Genomic DNA, 15,329 nt, shown 5'->3' on the forward strand with positions numbered 1-15,329 from the left:
GCCCCTGCTGGCAGCTGCCCCTGCTGGCAGCTCTTCGTATTTACTGGGTGGCCCCGTCTACCTTCCCCCCCCTCCCCCATGCTCCTAGGTTAGAAGCGAGCTGCACAGAAGGGCACAGCCCAAGCCCCTGCCCCACAGGGAAAGGCTGACCCGTCTGTGCCAATGGGGGGGGGGTGGGGGGGGGCGCAGGCAGGGGAAGGCACGCTCCCCCGGGCACCTGCACTTGTTTCTGTGAAGAAAGGAGTCTTGCCAGGCTTGTTTGGCATCTGGCAGGATGCTGGCTCATGGCCCATCCTACCAGGCTGGCCTCATGCCTCTGAGGTCATCTACACGTGCCCTCCCTGCAGCCACCACACAGTCATTTGGGCATGAGCAAGACTGCTGCTGCACCAAGACCTTCCTCCCCACGGCAGAGCTCAGGTAAGCCGGGCTGGGTGGGCATGTGGGGGCTGGGCAGCACAGTGCAGCAGGGCGCCTCCACAATACGCTTTGGAGTGGTGGGGCCAGTTAGGTGTCCTCGTGTTTTGAGAAGCCCGAGATGGAGGCGCTCAGCAGGGGCTGCTTTAATGATGTAACACCGCCCTTTTCAGCATCCCTGTCTTTGTTATGTCACACTAAATCACTGCGGAGCGAGCGGGCCAGGCCTCAGCATTGCTCTGGGTGCTCCACAGCTACCTGGCTGGAGGAAACTGGCGTGAACGTGACCTACAGGTTACCAGGCTCACAGTGTTCCGCCAGACAGGATGGGATTGGGCTGGTGGGGCTAAGGAGGACCCCGTTGTGCAGAATCAGTTAACACTGAGCACTGACAAACTTCATTGCTCACAGAAGGACACCAAGTAACAGAGAACCCGGTTAAATGTGCAGGTGAGGTAGATGCACCAGCTCCCCCGGCGCCTCCATGTGAGTGGCCCTGGACATGAGCAGGGCACAGGACCCAGGGCCAGGTGAAGATGAGGGCAGCCACGGCAGCACAAGCCGGGCTGTTAAAGGAGGGCTCCAGCTCATCTCTTCTTTCAATTTTCCAGCCCGTAACGAGAGCTGAGCATGCACAGTGTCGCTGGTGAGCGCTGGCACTGTTGAGGGTTATCCCTGAACAAAACCTGTATCTAACTTAGGGTGAGAAGCAGACATGCCACCAGTTCAGCCTTTCTGCAGCCAATGTCTCTCTCCTGCTCACTTTGGAGAGAGGAGGAGAAAACGAAATAGAAAGGAAACCCACTGCTTATCGAAATGATGGTCAGAGCTGCTGTTTAGAAAACCAAATACCCCAAGTGAAAGCTTTATCGGTAACTGTTCTTAGTGTCAATGTCATTCCCAGCCTGGAGAATTCAGGGGACAACTTCAGATTAGCTGATCCCCATCACTTCGTATTAGTCACAGGTCAGTCAGAGGCATGTTGAGAAGGGAAGGAAAGTGGGTGTAAGCGTGACCCAGGCCAGCTGTGAGTGCACAACCTGCCTGGGCATGAGGCTCCACGCTTTCTGCACCTGTGGGGGGGGCAGGCAGCCCTCCCTTGCCCTCAGCTCCTGCCCTTTGGAAGAGAAACTGTTCTGTAGACACATTCCAAAGCTGCTCTGTTCCATGTGCATATGAGCTTTTAAAAAATGTTTACAAATATATATATATTTATATGCATATGTATTTCTGAAATTCCACTTAGAAATGTAGCTAAAAGAAGTAGAAAAGCGCTAGTGAGCGTAGGCGTGAGACCAGCGGCCTGCTGCGCTGCCCACGTATGAAGGCACGAGTGTGGGGACACCTGCGGTCAGGCCTGGCCATGAGGGCCCGACCCCACTCCGGTCCATCTGCCTCTGTGCACCTCACACCGCGCCAGCCAACGTGGGGCCGGTGCCCCCCTGCAGCCGTACCCATGCAGAGCAGCAGCGCTGCCCACGCTCACTGCAGGCAAGAGCAGACCGTGGCCCGTGGCTGGCTGAGTGTAAAGAAGCCTGGCATCTTCTGAGTGTCACACCTCAGGCTGGAGGGCACAGCCCCATATCCCCAGGGCCTGCTCCTCTTCTATGGTGTGTGCACAAGGCAGATGCTCCTTAAAGCCAGCACAAGCGTCACCTGTGCTCACATTAAGGCCCTTGGTCACCTCCGGCACAGGGGAAGGGGCCACACCTTTTGTACCACAGTTAAGTCCTGCATGCTAAATGGAAGACATTTAAAATGCCAGGCTTTTTGGATGACATTCCATGCACCTCACAATCACCAGGGATGAGCTCGTGACTTAAGACTCGCTCCTCAGTGTGGTCAGTTGTAGCAGTCCTTGTGCAGCCTTTTGCGCAGCCCAGCGAACGGGCGCGACCCTTGAGTTTCTCTTTCCTATTCCTCTTCCGACAGATCATGCTCCTGCTTTTCCCAGGAAGCCTGCCTGTTGCCACAGGCACCCACAGGAGGGGAAAGAAAGGCTCTGAAGTCCTGCATTACCGTCTCAGCAGCACTTTAAAGTAAGTGGCCAGGCATTATTAATTCATTGGTGCTCACTTTTACATCGTTTATCATAACGAGCTGCTGTGGGATTCATGGGGATGCAATGTGTATTTCCAAAGAAATTTCATTGTGATTTACCAATTAATTAGCGGGCCATTACACTGTATTAAAGTGTTACCCAGAGCCTTAAACATTCATTATTGCCTTGTGAGCAAAGGCTTTAACTGCACCCCTGCCTGCCCGTGTCTGCAGCACAGTTGTCCTGCCCAAAGCTCCCGTGTGCTCTTCGTGGTGTCAGGGACTGCGAAGGACTGGTGCCAAGTAACCAAAACTGAGCTCCCTCCCTCCGGCCTCATCCACCTGGCCACAGCCAATGCACAGCACGGCACGTGTGCGTCTTTGCTAAAGGATAGGAACAGGCCAGGGCACAGGGAGGGCTGCAGAGAACCCCCCACCACCACCCTTGGTGGGGTTTCTGTTGCCGAGTTTCAAGGCCTTAAAGATCTGTTCAGAGCGAGGAGGTAAAAGCAGGAACTTGGGAATTCAGTAACTGCATGCACGGAAGAGCAGGCAAGCTCTGAGGGTCTTCTGATAGACCTCCACAGACGGGGCGGGCGGGGGGCTACATTCAGTGCCCGCTCCCCTGAGGGGGCAAGTCCATTGAACAGGGGGAGGTGTAAGTAGGGAGAGCACCAGCCCTGTGAACTGAGAGTGAGAGATCCGGCACTTTCCCGTCACAGTGAGGAATGAGCCAGACCCCATCCACCACCCGCCTCTGGCGTTCTGCTGGCTGGCGGCCGTGCCACGAGCACCCCATCTTTTCCCAGAACAAAGGTCAGGAGAATTTGATTTTTGTTTTCTCTGCCAAATTCCTTGGATCTTTTTCTCTCCCAGCCTGCAACTTCTGGAGGAAGCAATGCCAGAGGTGGTGGCAGCTGACAGGTCAGTCTCAGAAAAGGGAATGTGTGCATGTGTGCAGGCGCTAGGAGCCATGTCTGTACAAGCCAGTTCCCTGTCAATCAAGGTTTCAGCAGCTATTTATCAGAGCAGGGGGAAACAGGTGAAGAAATGTTGATTAAAAAATGAAATAGGCACAACAATAAAAGATGAGGCCATTGCATTTTGAACCAAGGGCACTGTGTCAATAGCATGACACAGCCATAGCCCCACCGATGGCTACGACACCGCCGTGCTCAGAGAGAGTTTGCCACAAACACAACATGGAGGAGAAAGCAAAACTAAACTGCAGCCCTTCCTGCTCCTCTCCCCCACCCCTCTCTCTCCAGCCCCCCAGTGCCGGGCTAAGAGAAGACCTGGCTGTGCTGCTGGGTGACCCGGATAAACGTCGCTCTCCTGCTCAGTTCCTTGAGTTTGGCAGCTCCCACGTAGGTGCAGGTGGAGCGCAGCCCCCCGAGGATGTCCAGGATGGTGAGTTCCACGTCCCCTCTGTATGGTACCTCCACAGTTCTGCCCTCCGAAGCCCTGGAGAAGAAATTGGTCACTGTGTTTATGTCTACAGGCAAAACACCACAGTGTGTGTCCTAGAGCAATGTGGAGCTTAATCCTCGGCATGCCCCAATTCAGAAAGGTTTCCCCAGCTTTACTGCTTGCTTCCCTGATGCTGATTAGTGCTCTCAAGCACCGAAATGCCTCAACTCCAGCCACCAGCCATACTGGGAACTAGAAGCAAATGAATTTTGTAGATGCCGCAATATCCCATGAGTGTATTGCCTGATCTGCCCCTTCCTCCCCTCCACCATCTGCCTACAGGCAGGTAAAGCTTCCAGCCTCACTGAAAGGTAAATCTGACCGCCTGAGCTGCTAGCTTTGAAGTATAAAGAACAGCCAGGCCCAGGCAACTTACAGAAAGGCTGGTGCTGGTTGTTAGCAGGCAGCACCCAGCACAGCTCTACAGAGGCCTCACAGCCCCTGGCTCTGTCCCCTATCCCTGACCAACGCAGCTCCAGCTTCCTCCTACCAGCCTAATCTTCCAGAGCCCGCAGAGATGGAGTGGGAAACGTGCTACAGAAACCCACTGCAGAGCTGTCCCCTGAAGCCGAAAGGCGAGCTAGCACAGGCCTGAGCCGGGCAGAAAGGCCACGAAAAGCTAGAGGTGCTGTGAATACTGCCAGGCACGGGCACAGGCTAGCACAGGCTGCACGGCTCTCACAAGCACATCTGAAGAACTACAGGATGGAAGAATCCTGGCGAGTATTTTTCACTCCTTCCCCTCCAGCTTTCTCCAGCCTCACGCTCAGCAATTCCCCCGCAGTGGAGCTCCCAGATCACCAGGTGATCTCACTGCAGGACACGCTAGCTCCCTTGGAGAGGCAGACCTGGGTGGTCTAAGAGAAATGTGGAGGGGGAGATGGGGTTTCTCTCCCCATCCCCTACAAAATGGAAGCAAAAATCACTGTGGGGATCTGTCATTGCTGTAAAAGTGGCTTTATTTATTTCTCCCTTAATCAAGCTGTCTAGGGGATAATGCAAGAAAGAAAGGCCGTGCCTGTTTGGAGGCTCCATTTGCAAATCATTAACTGCAACAGCAGCTACAAGGAGGTACTTCAGTCTGAGCCTGGCTATATTTCATTCTGTTAGTTTAAATGTGAGGTCAAAGCCTTAGGGAGACAATAAAAGAGAAGTGTTAATATGCCATGTGAATAAGGAACCATGATTAATCTCCCTACATCTGATGAGTAATTGACTCTTTCTTGAAACTCTTCAACAAACTCTGTGATGAGCAGTGATGGAAAATGCATGTGGTGCTGCCACCCAGCACACCACGTGGGGCTCAGCCGTGTGTTGCAGGGCCGGCCCTGGGGGGACTTCACTGGCTGTTCCTTTCAGCTCGGGTGCCGGCAGGGTGAGGCAGCGCAGGCCACGACACGAGACAGAAGTCCCGCTGCCAGTGTGTAGTTTGGGTGTCAGCCATGCCCACCTCCTCCAGTCAAAGCCCCTCGTGAGATCGTGAGCGACAGCGTGTGTCTGGCTCGGGGGAACCAGGGCACAGTTTACCTACCAGACCCTGCGGTGTGAGGCGCTCCGGGAGCTGCACTGCGCGAGGCACGCGGGGTTCGCTGCCTCCGCGCACGCCTCTCGGCTCACACGTGGGGAGCCCCACTAAGCTACGCACGAATGCCCCTCCGGGCCAAAGCTGAGCGCCCTGTTCACTCATGCTGAGGCTGATCCCATGGGGCACGCACTGCAGGGTTTGGATAGCAGGCAGCCCACGGCCAACAGAGGCAGCCCCGCTCAGAGCAGTTCAACAGACCTGCAGAGGTGGGAACACCGCTCCAAGAGCGTGACCACTTGGTGGTGGTTTTATTCCAGAGCAAAATGACAGAAATGGGGGACATGTACAGCCACTGCCCCAGGAGATGCCTCTGCAGTGGCTGTGGTGGGGTTAGGAAGCTCATGGGATGACACTTCTGGCCTACAAAACCCTACAAAAACAGTGAACACCTAACGCCACCGCCCCAAAGCTCTGACAGTTGGCAGTTGTCACTGCTTCTCTACTATCAGCTGGTGGGATGCCAAGCAGTAACCTACAGATACCGTACTGGGGGAAGCATGCTGGAAGATTAGCTCCACAGAAAATGTCTGAAGTCTAGTTTTATGTTCATCTTTGGACAGAAGTGTCAAAAAAGGGCCAACAATTCTCCATGCTTCTCATCCCTGCATGCTGGGACTAAGGGATGTTCCACAGAGAAAAGGAGGAATACAGGATGGAAGCAGGACAGAACTCTAGAGCTGTGAGAGAAGCAACTGCAGCACAGCGAAAAGGTCAGAGCTCAGTTAATGTCATCACAGCTGTGAAGCAAGCCCCAAGAGAGCGAAGCTGTTTGGTGCTGTCATCTTACTCCCCAAATGGGGAAATACCTGCACTGCTGCATGTGAACACTGTCCCCCCCAAAACCCCCTTTCTGGATGTAAATGAAGACCTACAGCTACTGAACTCATGACCCTACGGGGGTCATTAACAGCAGCGTTCATTTTCTCTTGTACGATCTTCATCATGTGCTTTCCTGCTAAAGCACAGCGAGCAACCTGAGCTGCTGTTACGTTCCTGGTGGGTTGTTTTGAAGTGACAAGTCCTAAAAATCTGTAGCAACTATTCAGATGACAATGATGTCAATGCTGATAGGGATCCACAGGGGTGAGGGCTGGAGTTTGCAATGGGGAGGGGGTGCGTGTCACATATATATTTAAACTGCTGGGGCTTTCTTGGCTATGTGTTTTGCAGAAACAAGGTGTGAAGCTTGCAATAAGCATGTACTCAGCTTGTTGCAGTATTAACCTCTGCATTCTTGTCCACGGGGGATGAGTGGGTGAAGCCTGTGGTGAGCATAAATTCAGGCTGTGTTAATGTTAACCCCAGTCCCCAGGGGAGAGGGGCAAAGTTTGTACCAGATAATGTTGCCCAGACTCTGCTAATGAATCCTGTCATCTGGTTCCCAGGGTGGGGAGAGGGTGGAATTTTAGCAAGCATATGCATGACTACAGTTAACCACTGTAGTCTTGTCCAGGGGTGGGCCCTGTGATGGGTATATAATCCCACTCTAAAGCAGTGCTCAGGATGGAGGAGGGACAGTTCAGTAAGTGTACTGCTCCAGTATCAATCCCTGCTGTCTGGTCCAGAGGGAGGAAGAGTGGAGTTTGTAGCTGATGTACATTTTGACGATGCTGAACGAGTTCATAATGGATTAACATTCCAAGGGTTCTTTGATACGTGCCTTGCGGAGGTGAGGAGTGCCATGTAGGCTACAAACTGCTGGGCTTGCCATGTTCTTGTGTGACTGTCAAACTAGCTCATGCATGAGCACTGAGTAAAATTAATGCATGAGTGCCCCATTAATTTATGCATGAATGCCCAATTTATTTTTGCATAAGGATCCAATTAGTTTGTGCATGTGTGCCCAAATAATTTATGCCCACGCACTGGTAGTGTGAGCATGAGCACCCAGTTCATTCACACAAGCACCCAGCTGCTGCATACCCATGCATGGGTGATGTGTTGGGCACACAGGGTACACTCTGGGTAGCAAGGGCTGCTGGTGTGACCTGTGTGGGAGAAAGCCATGATCTGCTTCATGCCAGGCACAGAAACAGTACCACCTGGCTCTGAAAATGGTGTGACCCACCGAAACTTCAGCCAGTCACAGGAGCACATGACAGTTCTGCCCACGTGAATTTAAGAGACAGCAGCAACCACTGGGAAAGGAGACACACCTGGACACGCCTGAGGAGATGTGCAGCTGGAGATGTGCCCTCAAAAGGTGGTAGTCTGTGCCAAACGTGCACTCCCAAAGGGACTGCAGTCCCTGGGTGACCCATGCCACAGCAAGGACAGACACAAACGGACTGCGTGGGCAACCCACGACGGAGCAGGCACAGTAAGACAGTGACAGACAGAAACCATTACCACACCGTCCTATGCCACACCTTTCCCTGCCGAAGGAGTTGGGGCAGAGTGTGACCTGTGGCAAAATTAAGGGGAGCTGAGACCTGGTGGGGTGAAGAGAGGTGTCTGAAAAAGGGGGAGAGGAAAGGTGTTTACTTACATATTTGCTTAATTAGCCAACAGTGATTTGAAGTTTGTGCTGGCAATAAATGAAACCAAGTAAAAAGTCCCCAGGCTGAGGCTGTGGCCAGCGGTGAATGCCGGCGCACAGGCTGTGCTCAGATCACAAGGGGCATCATAAAGGCTGGCACAAGTGGCACCACTGGCAGAGGGGCACAAGCAAGTCTGCAACAACTGCTGAGGGGTCTGCTGCTCTCACATCTCTCCTGGAGTTATGACCCAACCTGAACCCTTCCTCAGGAACGAAAGGTGCAGACAGAGCAGTTGGGACTCCCGGCAGCTGGGAGAGGGGTGCTCAGCTGCCCTCAGCAGACACTCCAAGCCTCTCGCTGGCCACCGCGCCTGAACAGAAAGGGACAACTACTTGCTTTAGTCTTCTGGCTACAGTAAGTAGCAGCCAGCTGCTGGTGCTGTTCTGTCTCTGTGGCCCCAATTCCACCCTACAGGTAGCATGAAGAGTCAAAACCCAGCTTAGTAGCAGCTGTGAATTGCTGAGTGACCACAGCAGAACTGCAGTGTTCACACAAACCCAGTGCAATCCCAGAAGGGTTAATGAAAGCAATTGGCTCTAACTGAACAGTACTGTGTGCAGTCTCTGTTCCTGCTTGCCTTATTCCTTTTCTCCTGTAAAAGGAACTTAATAATTGCCTTTCAGAAATTCCCAGCTCTGATCCATGTTCCTTGTGGAAGGAGATAAAAATGTAAAAGTAAACCAATATATAAATGACATAAAAGTTATGAAAGCAGGTACACAGATTTCATACAAAATTAAATGGGATCAACTTGACATACTCATTACAAAACCAATTACTCTCACAACTCTCTTCCTTGCTACAGCCGTCTCACCATACCTGTCAATTTTAATTTAACTGTTTGCTGGAGGCTCAGGTTCTCCAGCTAAAATGTGTAACTTCGAGAAGATGAAGTGACAAGTAGTCTGGTTCTGCGGGTGGCTGAGCACACTCTGCTCTCCCCACTGCTTGAATAAAACACTGTGAGTGCTCAGGCTCTTTTAGAGGCACAATGGCTTATTGGGGGTCACTGATAGAGGCTTACAGCTGGGCTTTTAAAATGCATATAAAGAAGCCCCACTGACTTGACCTGTTTGGGGTATCCAGCATCTAAAATGCTGGCTTAGAACCCTTTTGGTTCATACACTAAACTAGTAAGTGACTGAATGAGCTACCTGTAATGTTTACAGTGCCGGGTAACCAGGAGCTGCTGGTTCTAAACCCCGGTGACCCTCATGCTGTGACGGGCCAAGCAAGACCCAGACTGAGGCAGGTATGGGTGCTCTGCTCTGCCTCATGTCAACTGGATGAGAATCATCTCCCTCACAGTTAGCAGCCACGGCTGACAGACTGTATCTCTGCAGCTGTGGTAGCCAGCAGTAGACTGGGGAACTCCTCCCATCGTACCTACCAGTGGCACAAAAAGGCAGTATCTCAACAGAGACCACAAATTTCAGATCATGCTGCCACTCCCTTCTTGCTGAGGTTTCAGAACTTGATCCCCAGGGACTCTAAAATCAGGATGTAAATCAAAATACAGCTAAGGATCCAGCAGAATTTGTCTAGTGGTGGCCAGACCCTGAATGACTACACTGCACAGAAGTCCACGCTGCACGCTGGGGCTGCTCTGTGACCTCTAAGGGCGCTGCCATTAACTACACGCCTGACCAGCATCAGGCCTTTCCCACACTCCAGCTGACACAAGCACAGGGTAGCAAAGGATGGTAAGTACAGATAAATGGTTGCCAGCACCTCTGTGTAACTGGCAGATGTCACTTTTAAATTATGAGGTGATTACCAGTGCTGTCCACTCAGCTCACTTGTTGAGAGGCTTTGAGGACCAACGGATTGGCTGGGAGACAAAAAAAAAGCTCCAAAACTGTACATTGCTTCTGGGAACTGGCAATGAAGTCTTGAGTGAATCAAAGCTCAGGGGTATGCAGCACATCTTTCTGGTACATCATTTCAGCTTGTCTCAGATGCAGATGGACTCTTGTGCTGCTATTTCTTCTACAAATTCACAGTTACACATGAAAGCAAAATCTCTCTGAACCTGCAGTGCCAAAACAGCCCTGCAGGTCAGCCAGGTGGAGAGCACGGATCCCCCAAGCAATCCACTGGTTGTCCTCAGTGGAGCCTGGTGTCCTGCAGAGAGTCACGCTTTTAACTGGTACACATGCAGCCCCATATGAGATTTTAAAAAACACACAAAATAAACTAAAACTAGCCCACCCCTGCACGCTCTTCACTAGCTTCTGACCTGAGCCCCAGAAAGAGGTACACAGGCTCAGGTAAAGTAGGAAGGGTACACTCCCCTCACATCCTCCTGAGGCAGAAGGCAAACATCTCCTCCTATTAAGTGCAGAAAAATCCTGGCTTTAAGAAGCTGCCAGGATATACATGGTCTCCTCAAACTACAGTATTCACTGTATTGTTTTTGCTTGTTTTAAGAAATGTCTTTTTTTTTCCTACAAAAACTTGCCAAAACTCCTCACAAGCTTTTCTGGCCTTGAAAAACTCTTTACATCTCTCATAGAATCACAGAATCATAGAATGGCATGGGTTGGAAGGGACCCCAAGGATCATAGAGCTCCAACCCCCCTGCCACAAGCAGGGCCACCAACCTCCAGGCCTGGATCTGCACAAGGTTGCCCAGGGCCCCATCCAACCTGGCCTTGAACACTTCCAGGGACGGGGCATCCACTACTTCTCTGGGCAGCCTGTTCCAGCACCTCACTACTCTTTCTGTAAAAAACTTCCCCCTAATATCTAATCTAAACCTTCCTTCTTTTAGCTTTAATCCATTCTCCCTTGTCCTGCCATTGTCTATCCTTCTAAAAAGTTGAATCCCTTCCTGTTTATATGCTCCCTTCGGTACTGGAAGGCTGCAATGAGGTCCCCCCGCAGCCTTCTCTTCTCCAGGCTGAACAAGCCCAGCTCCCTCAGCCTCTCTTCGTAGGGCAGGTGCTCCAGCCCTTCAATCATCTTCTTGGCCCTCCTCTGAACCCTCTCTCCAACAGTTCCACATCTTTCTTGTCCCCATGTCCAACTGATTTCCTTCTCAGAAGTCTTCCTCTGAAAGTAGAAGCAAGCCAGACTGTGTCCAGTAGGCACAGGTAAGTGCAGTGTCCACAAGCTCTGTTTCCTCTCTGCTTCCCCATTTTCACATAGGCTTCACTTTTAATGAGCCTGGGTATTCTGCCAGACCAGGACAGCTGTGATGACTTCATTTGCCTCCAGGTTTCTCATGCACAGTGTTTACCTCTAGCCTTCCCTTGTCTCCATTAGTCTAGGAGCTCAAAATAGTTCACTATCTCCACCAGTGAGACAGCAGATCTGAGTGCACCCTCAGCAAGGTGCACTCAACACCAAGCCACGCGGTGCGGCTGACACACCCAAGGGAAGGGATGCCATCCAGAGGGCCGTGAGAAGCCACGTGATCATCATGAGGTTCAACAAAGCCAAGTGCAAGGTCCTGCACGTGAGTCAGAGCAACCACCAGTATCAATACAGGCTGGGGGATACAGGGATGGAGGGCAGCCCTAAGGAGAAGGACGTGGGGGTGCTGGTGAACAAGAAGGAAACCCAACCTGGACAAGAAGAGGGCCACAAACTGCAGCCTGGTATGCCATGTTACAGCATTTAATTCATACACATCCCAAGAGACTTGTAAGCCACAGCTAATGACTCCTCAGGCCATGCAACTAGTGCTGCAGTGACAGAACACTGCACAGGCTGCAACTGAGTGAGCGTGGCTGCCCTCAGCTAGGCACCCCCAGCTCCTTCTCCCTCTCTCCCCCCTGATGTCACCCCTCCCTCAGATCTGCTGCCCTAAGTGTTGGTAACAGCTTCTTAATCAGGAATAGAGGCACAGGCCTGTTTCCAGCAGATGCCTTTTGTGCCATTTCTCTCCAGAAGTGACTGGATGGATGACTGACTGCAATTGCTCCTGTGTGGAATTCATACCTGTATTCAGCAACCCCTCCTGCGTGCTTCTTCATGGCCGTATCAGAGCTCATTCCATAGAAGAGCTTCACCTTCTTGCCATTCTTCTCCATGATCTCTCCAGCGCACTGGTCGTGGCCTGCAAACATCCCTCCAAGCATGACAAAATCAGCACCGGCTCCTGTGATCAGCAAAGTGACGTGTGAGAAAGCAGGGAGAGGAGAAGAGGGTGAAAAACAGAGCAGGAACACAGTGCCCTCCAAAAACAATAGCCAGACCTAAATAGTTTGGTACAGAGCCCCCTCCATAATAGATGCAGCAGACATGGAAGAAATGCTTTACTGAAGAGCTGACACATGCTGAATTGTCCTTCTCTGGTATTTAAAATGGTAAGAATGCTTTTCTGTTGTGATGACAAAGATATAGATTATTCTACTCCACCCACACTCTTTATTTTCAAATTCAGTTTTAACCCTTAATAATCTGAGCACAGTTCCTTATTAATTAATAACGTGAATGCAGTACTTGGAAACTGTAATCACAGGGCTGGGACCAGTTGAGCTTAGTGCTGTACAGAAGACAGTACAGCTCCTCTTTCAAGACCTTTCAAGGCTACAAGCTGTGAGTGGAAATGTACCCTGAAAGAAGGCACACTCATGAATGTAATATATTCCTCTCAACACTGACATAAACCAAGCAGATTTTCTAATGAAATGATGGATTTTTCAAGTCCATCAGCCACTTGTGTTCAGTGTAGGCCTGGGAAATCCCTTGTCAAAGATGGGTCTGCATGTTGTTCCTGTTATTTAATGACTCTGGCCCAAGGACTCCTGGGTTCTGTGGTTCTCAGCATGTACCACAAAGGAGGTCTAAGAAATAACTACTACTCCTAAATATGTTACAGATACCGAATAACAACACTGAACACTCAGTCGTGCCTGTTCAGTCTGTCCATCTCCCCTGGCTTTGCAAATAAGAAATCAATTGTGCTGTGAGTAAGATCAGGAAGGTTTTTGAAATCACTCTTGATCTCACACTGTGATTTCCAGTATTTCCAGCTGGGCTGGAACTATTCCAGTAGCAGCTCCTCCTGTGATATTTTGGCATATCTGTTCTTGCTTGCAGAAATTTGGCTTTTACTCATTCATGAGCCTATGGTGACCCATCCCCAAAACAAAGCCTTTTCCTGTTCAGACTCTCTGCTTCTTCAACATACGTGTGTCACAACAGGCCTCTCCTCTGCCCAGCTTCTTCCCAGGACTGGCACAAGAACAGGGCTCTAAGCTGCACTTTGTAGAAAGCAGATGAGCCTGAACTTAGCCCATGCCCATAGGAACAACTCAGAACTCTGGGAAGAGCCCAGGCTAAGTAAGTCTGGCACTAGGATTTGTTCTGATCTCTGTCACTATTCAAACAAAAGCACTGGACTGAAATCTGAAGAGCAAGTGAAATCATTAGCAGATCCACTCATCTGCTGCCATCTCTTTGAAAGTTCTGTAGACAAACCTGTATATTGGAGTATTTTCATCTTAGAATACAAGACAACTGTGGAGCGTGCAGAGAGTTATAAAAGCCAGTTCCCTCCCTCCACCCCTCTGCCAAAGAGCAGAGGCAGTAGCAGCGCCTGGGAGCAGAGCACCCAGCTGCTCCCCTGACCTCACCTCCCTCTGCCTGGTTGTTGTTTGAAAGGAACAGTACGTCCGTGGTAAAGGGATGTTAAAAATGAGGCTTGTGCAAAACTGCTGAGCACATCACAAGCAATATTTATAGCTGGGCACCCATTCAGGTGTCCTATCATGCCAGCTACCTGGCAGATTTTTCCTGAGCTCTCTCGTTTCAGGTGGCTGAGTTTTAAAGCCTCAGTTTGACTCATGTCTGATGCTACTATTAACCTGCCAAAAACGTAGGGAATGCTCATCCTTTAAGACATTCTCAATTACTGGTGGGGAGCTCCTGTTGTTACCTGGCACAACCTTGCTCCTCCTTTGCAAAAAAAGTCTAGTTGATGTCATCTTTGTGGGTAGAAGAAAAAATGAGGAAGGAGGGACCGATGGAGGGTCAAGGTTTCAAAGAGGGCATTTGAACAAGTCAAAGGTCTGCCGAAGGACACTCTGGACTCTTTGCCTTGTCAATACCATCTCCTGATCTCCAGTTCTAGTCCTGTCTCTGTTTGTGGGTCTCACAACCTCCAAATTATTAATGCAAAACAGTCACGTGAAATCTGTCCTTCAGAATCACAGAATTTTGGTTCCTGTGAACTTAAGTATCTATTTATTTTCTTTTGACTGCATATTTTGGGAGGAAAGCAAATAACTTTGAATTACAGGGTTGAAACTCATCCAACTTGAGTAACTTTCGCAAACCAACATCATTCATCAAGCTCTTCCAGAGGAGGAGCTACATCACAGCAGACACAGAACATCTAAACACTGGAATAACACAATGCTTACTGCCCCACAGCTCCAGGAATGACTAGCCTGTATTAAACATACTTTTGCAGTGCTCTCCAGAACTTTCCACCCTGTTTCAGTGTTGCAAAGATGTCTGAAAGTTTCAAGTCTGTTCCACTACTTTTCCACCAGCTAACCTCCAACCAGGACGCCCTAGTTTTTGGCACGGTCTTTCTTTACTTATGCATGTTTCTTTGCATGACCAGAAGTATTGGTGATGCCTGCAACACCCAGCTGCAGTCTCTCATTTTCAAGTACAGACAGACAGCACACCATTATTTTAGGTTGTGGGGGACTGGGAACACCTGGCAACAACCCTCTAGATAATAATACACGATGTGATGAGGTATGTTGCATACAAGCATCCCAGTAGCTCGCACAGAGTTTGACAGACTCACCCTGTTTCTACACAAGGCCACTCTGATGTGCTGACTTCCCCTTGAGGTCTGCACTGTGTCTGGGCTGATGTTGCTCATTCACCTTTCACAGTGCCTTCTGTTTCAAGCCACTGCAGAAGGTGTGCACTGACACCAACCCAACCTTGCACTTACACAGTTCTGCTGGATCTGGATGGAGTCCCTCAGAGGTCTTTTGTATGCCTGATAATACAAGTTACTGATAACCAGATTGGCTCTGCACAAATTCAGCTGGAGTCAGCCTGGATTTGTAGCCTGGGCAGACCTCCAGGCAGATGCAGAGTAAGTCTGCCTGGACCACGGCTGGCTCTGGAATCTACATTCACCTGATCTCCAGCTGAGCCAGCAAGCCTTTGCAACAGTAGTACACACACAGCTATTGAAAACAGGAAAAAATAACCTAGTACGATCTGTCAGGTGTATTTTAGAACCCGTATATGTCCTCAGTTGACTTTTCCACATAGTTTTTCCTTCCTTTTCCTTCCCT

At 50.4% G+C, this 15,329-nt stretch overlaps 1 protein-coding gene across 1 annotated transcript in view; it reads right to left on the reverse strand.

Annotated features, from left to right (window-relative positions):
* Positions 1 to 3,553: 3,553 nt before the first annotated feature.
* Positions 3,554 to 15,329, reverse strand: part of GMPR (guanosine monophosphate reductase) — a 39,410-nt gene continuing 27,634 nt past the window's right edge. The window contains exons 8-9 of the mRNA XM_084280602.1: positions 11,998 to 12,157; positions 3,554 to 3,921 (exon numbers count right to left, since the gene is read on the reverse strand). Of these exons, the coding sequence (XP_084136728.1) occupies positions 3,741 to 3,921; positions 11,998 to 12,157 (341 nt within the window). The 3' untranslated portion in view covers positions 3,554 to 3,740. The remainder of the gene's footprint in view (positions 3,922 to 11,997; positions 12,158 to 15,329) is intronic.

The sequence above is a fragment of the Gallinula chloropus genome, assembly GCF_964237585.1.
Source record: "Gallinula chloropus genome assembly, chromosome: 2".
Lineage (NCBI taxonomy): Eukaryota > Metazoa > Chordata > Aves > Gruiformes > Rallidae > Gallinula > Gallinula chloropus.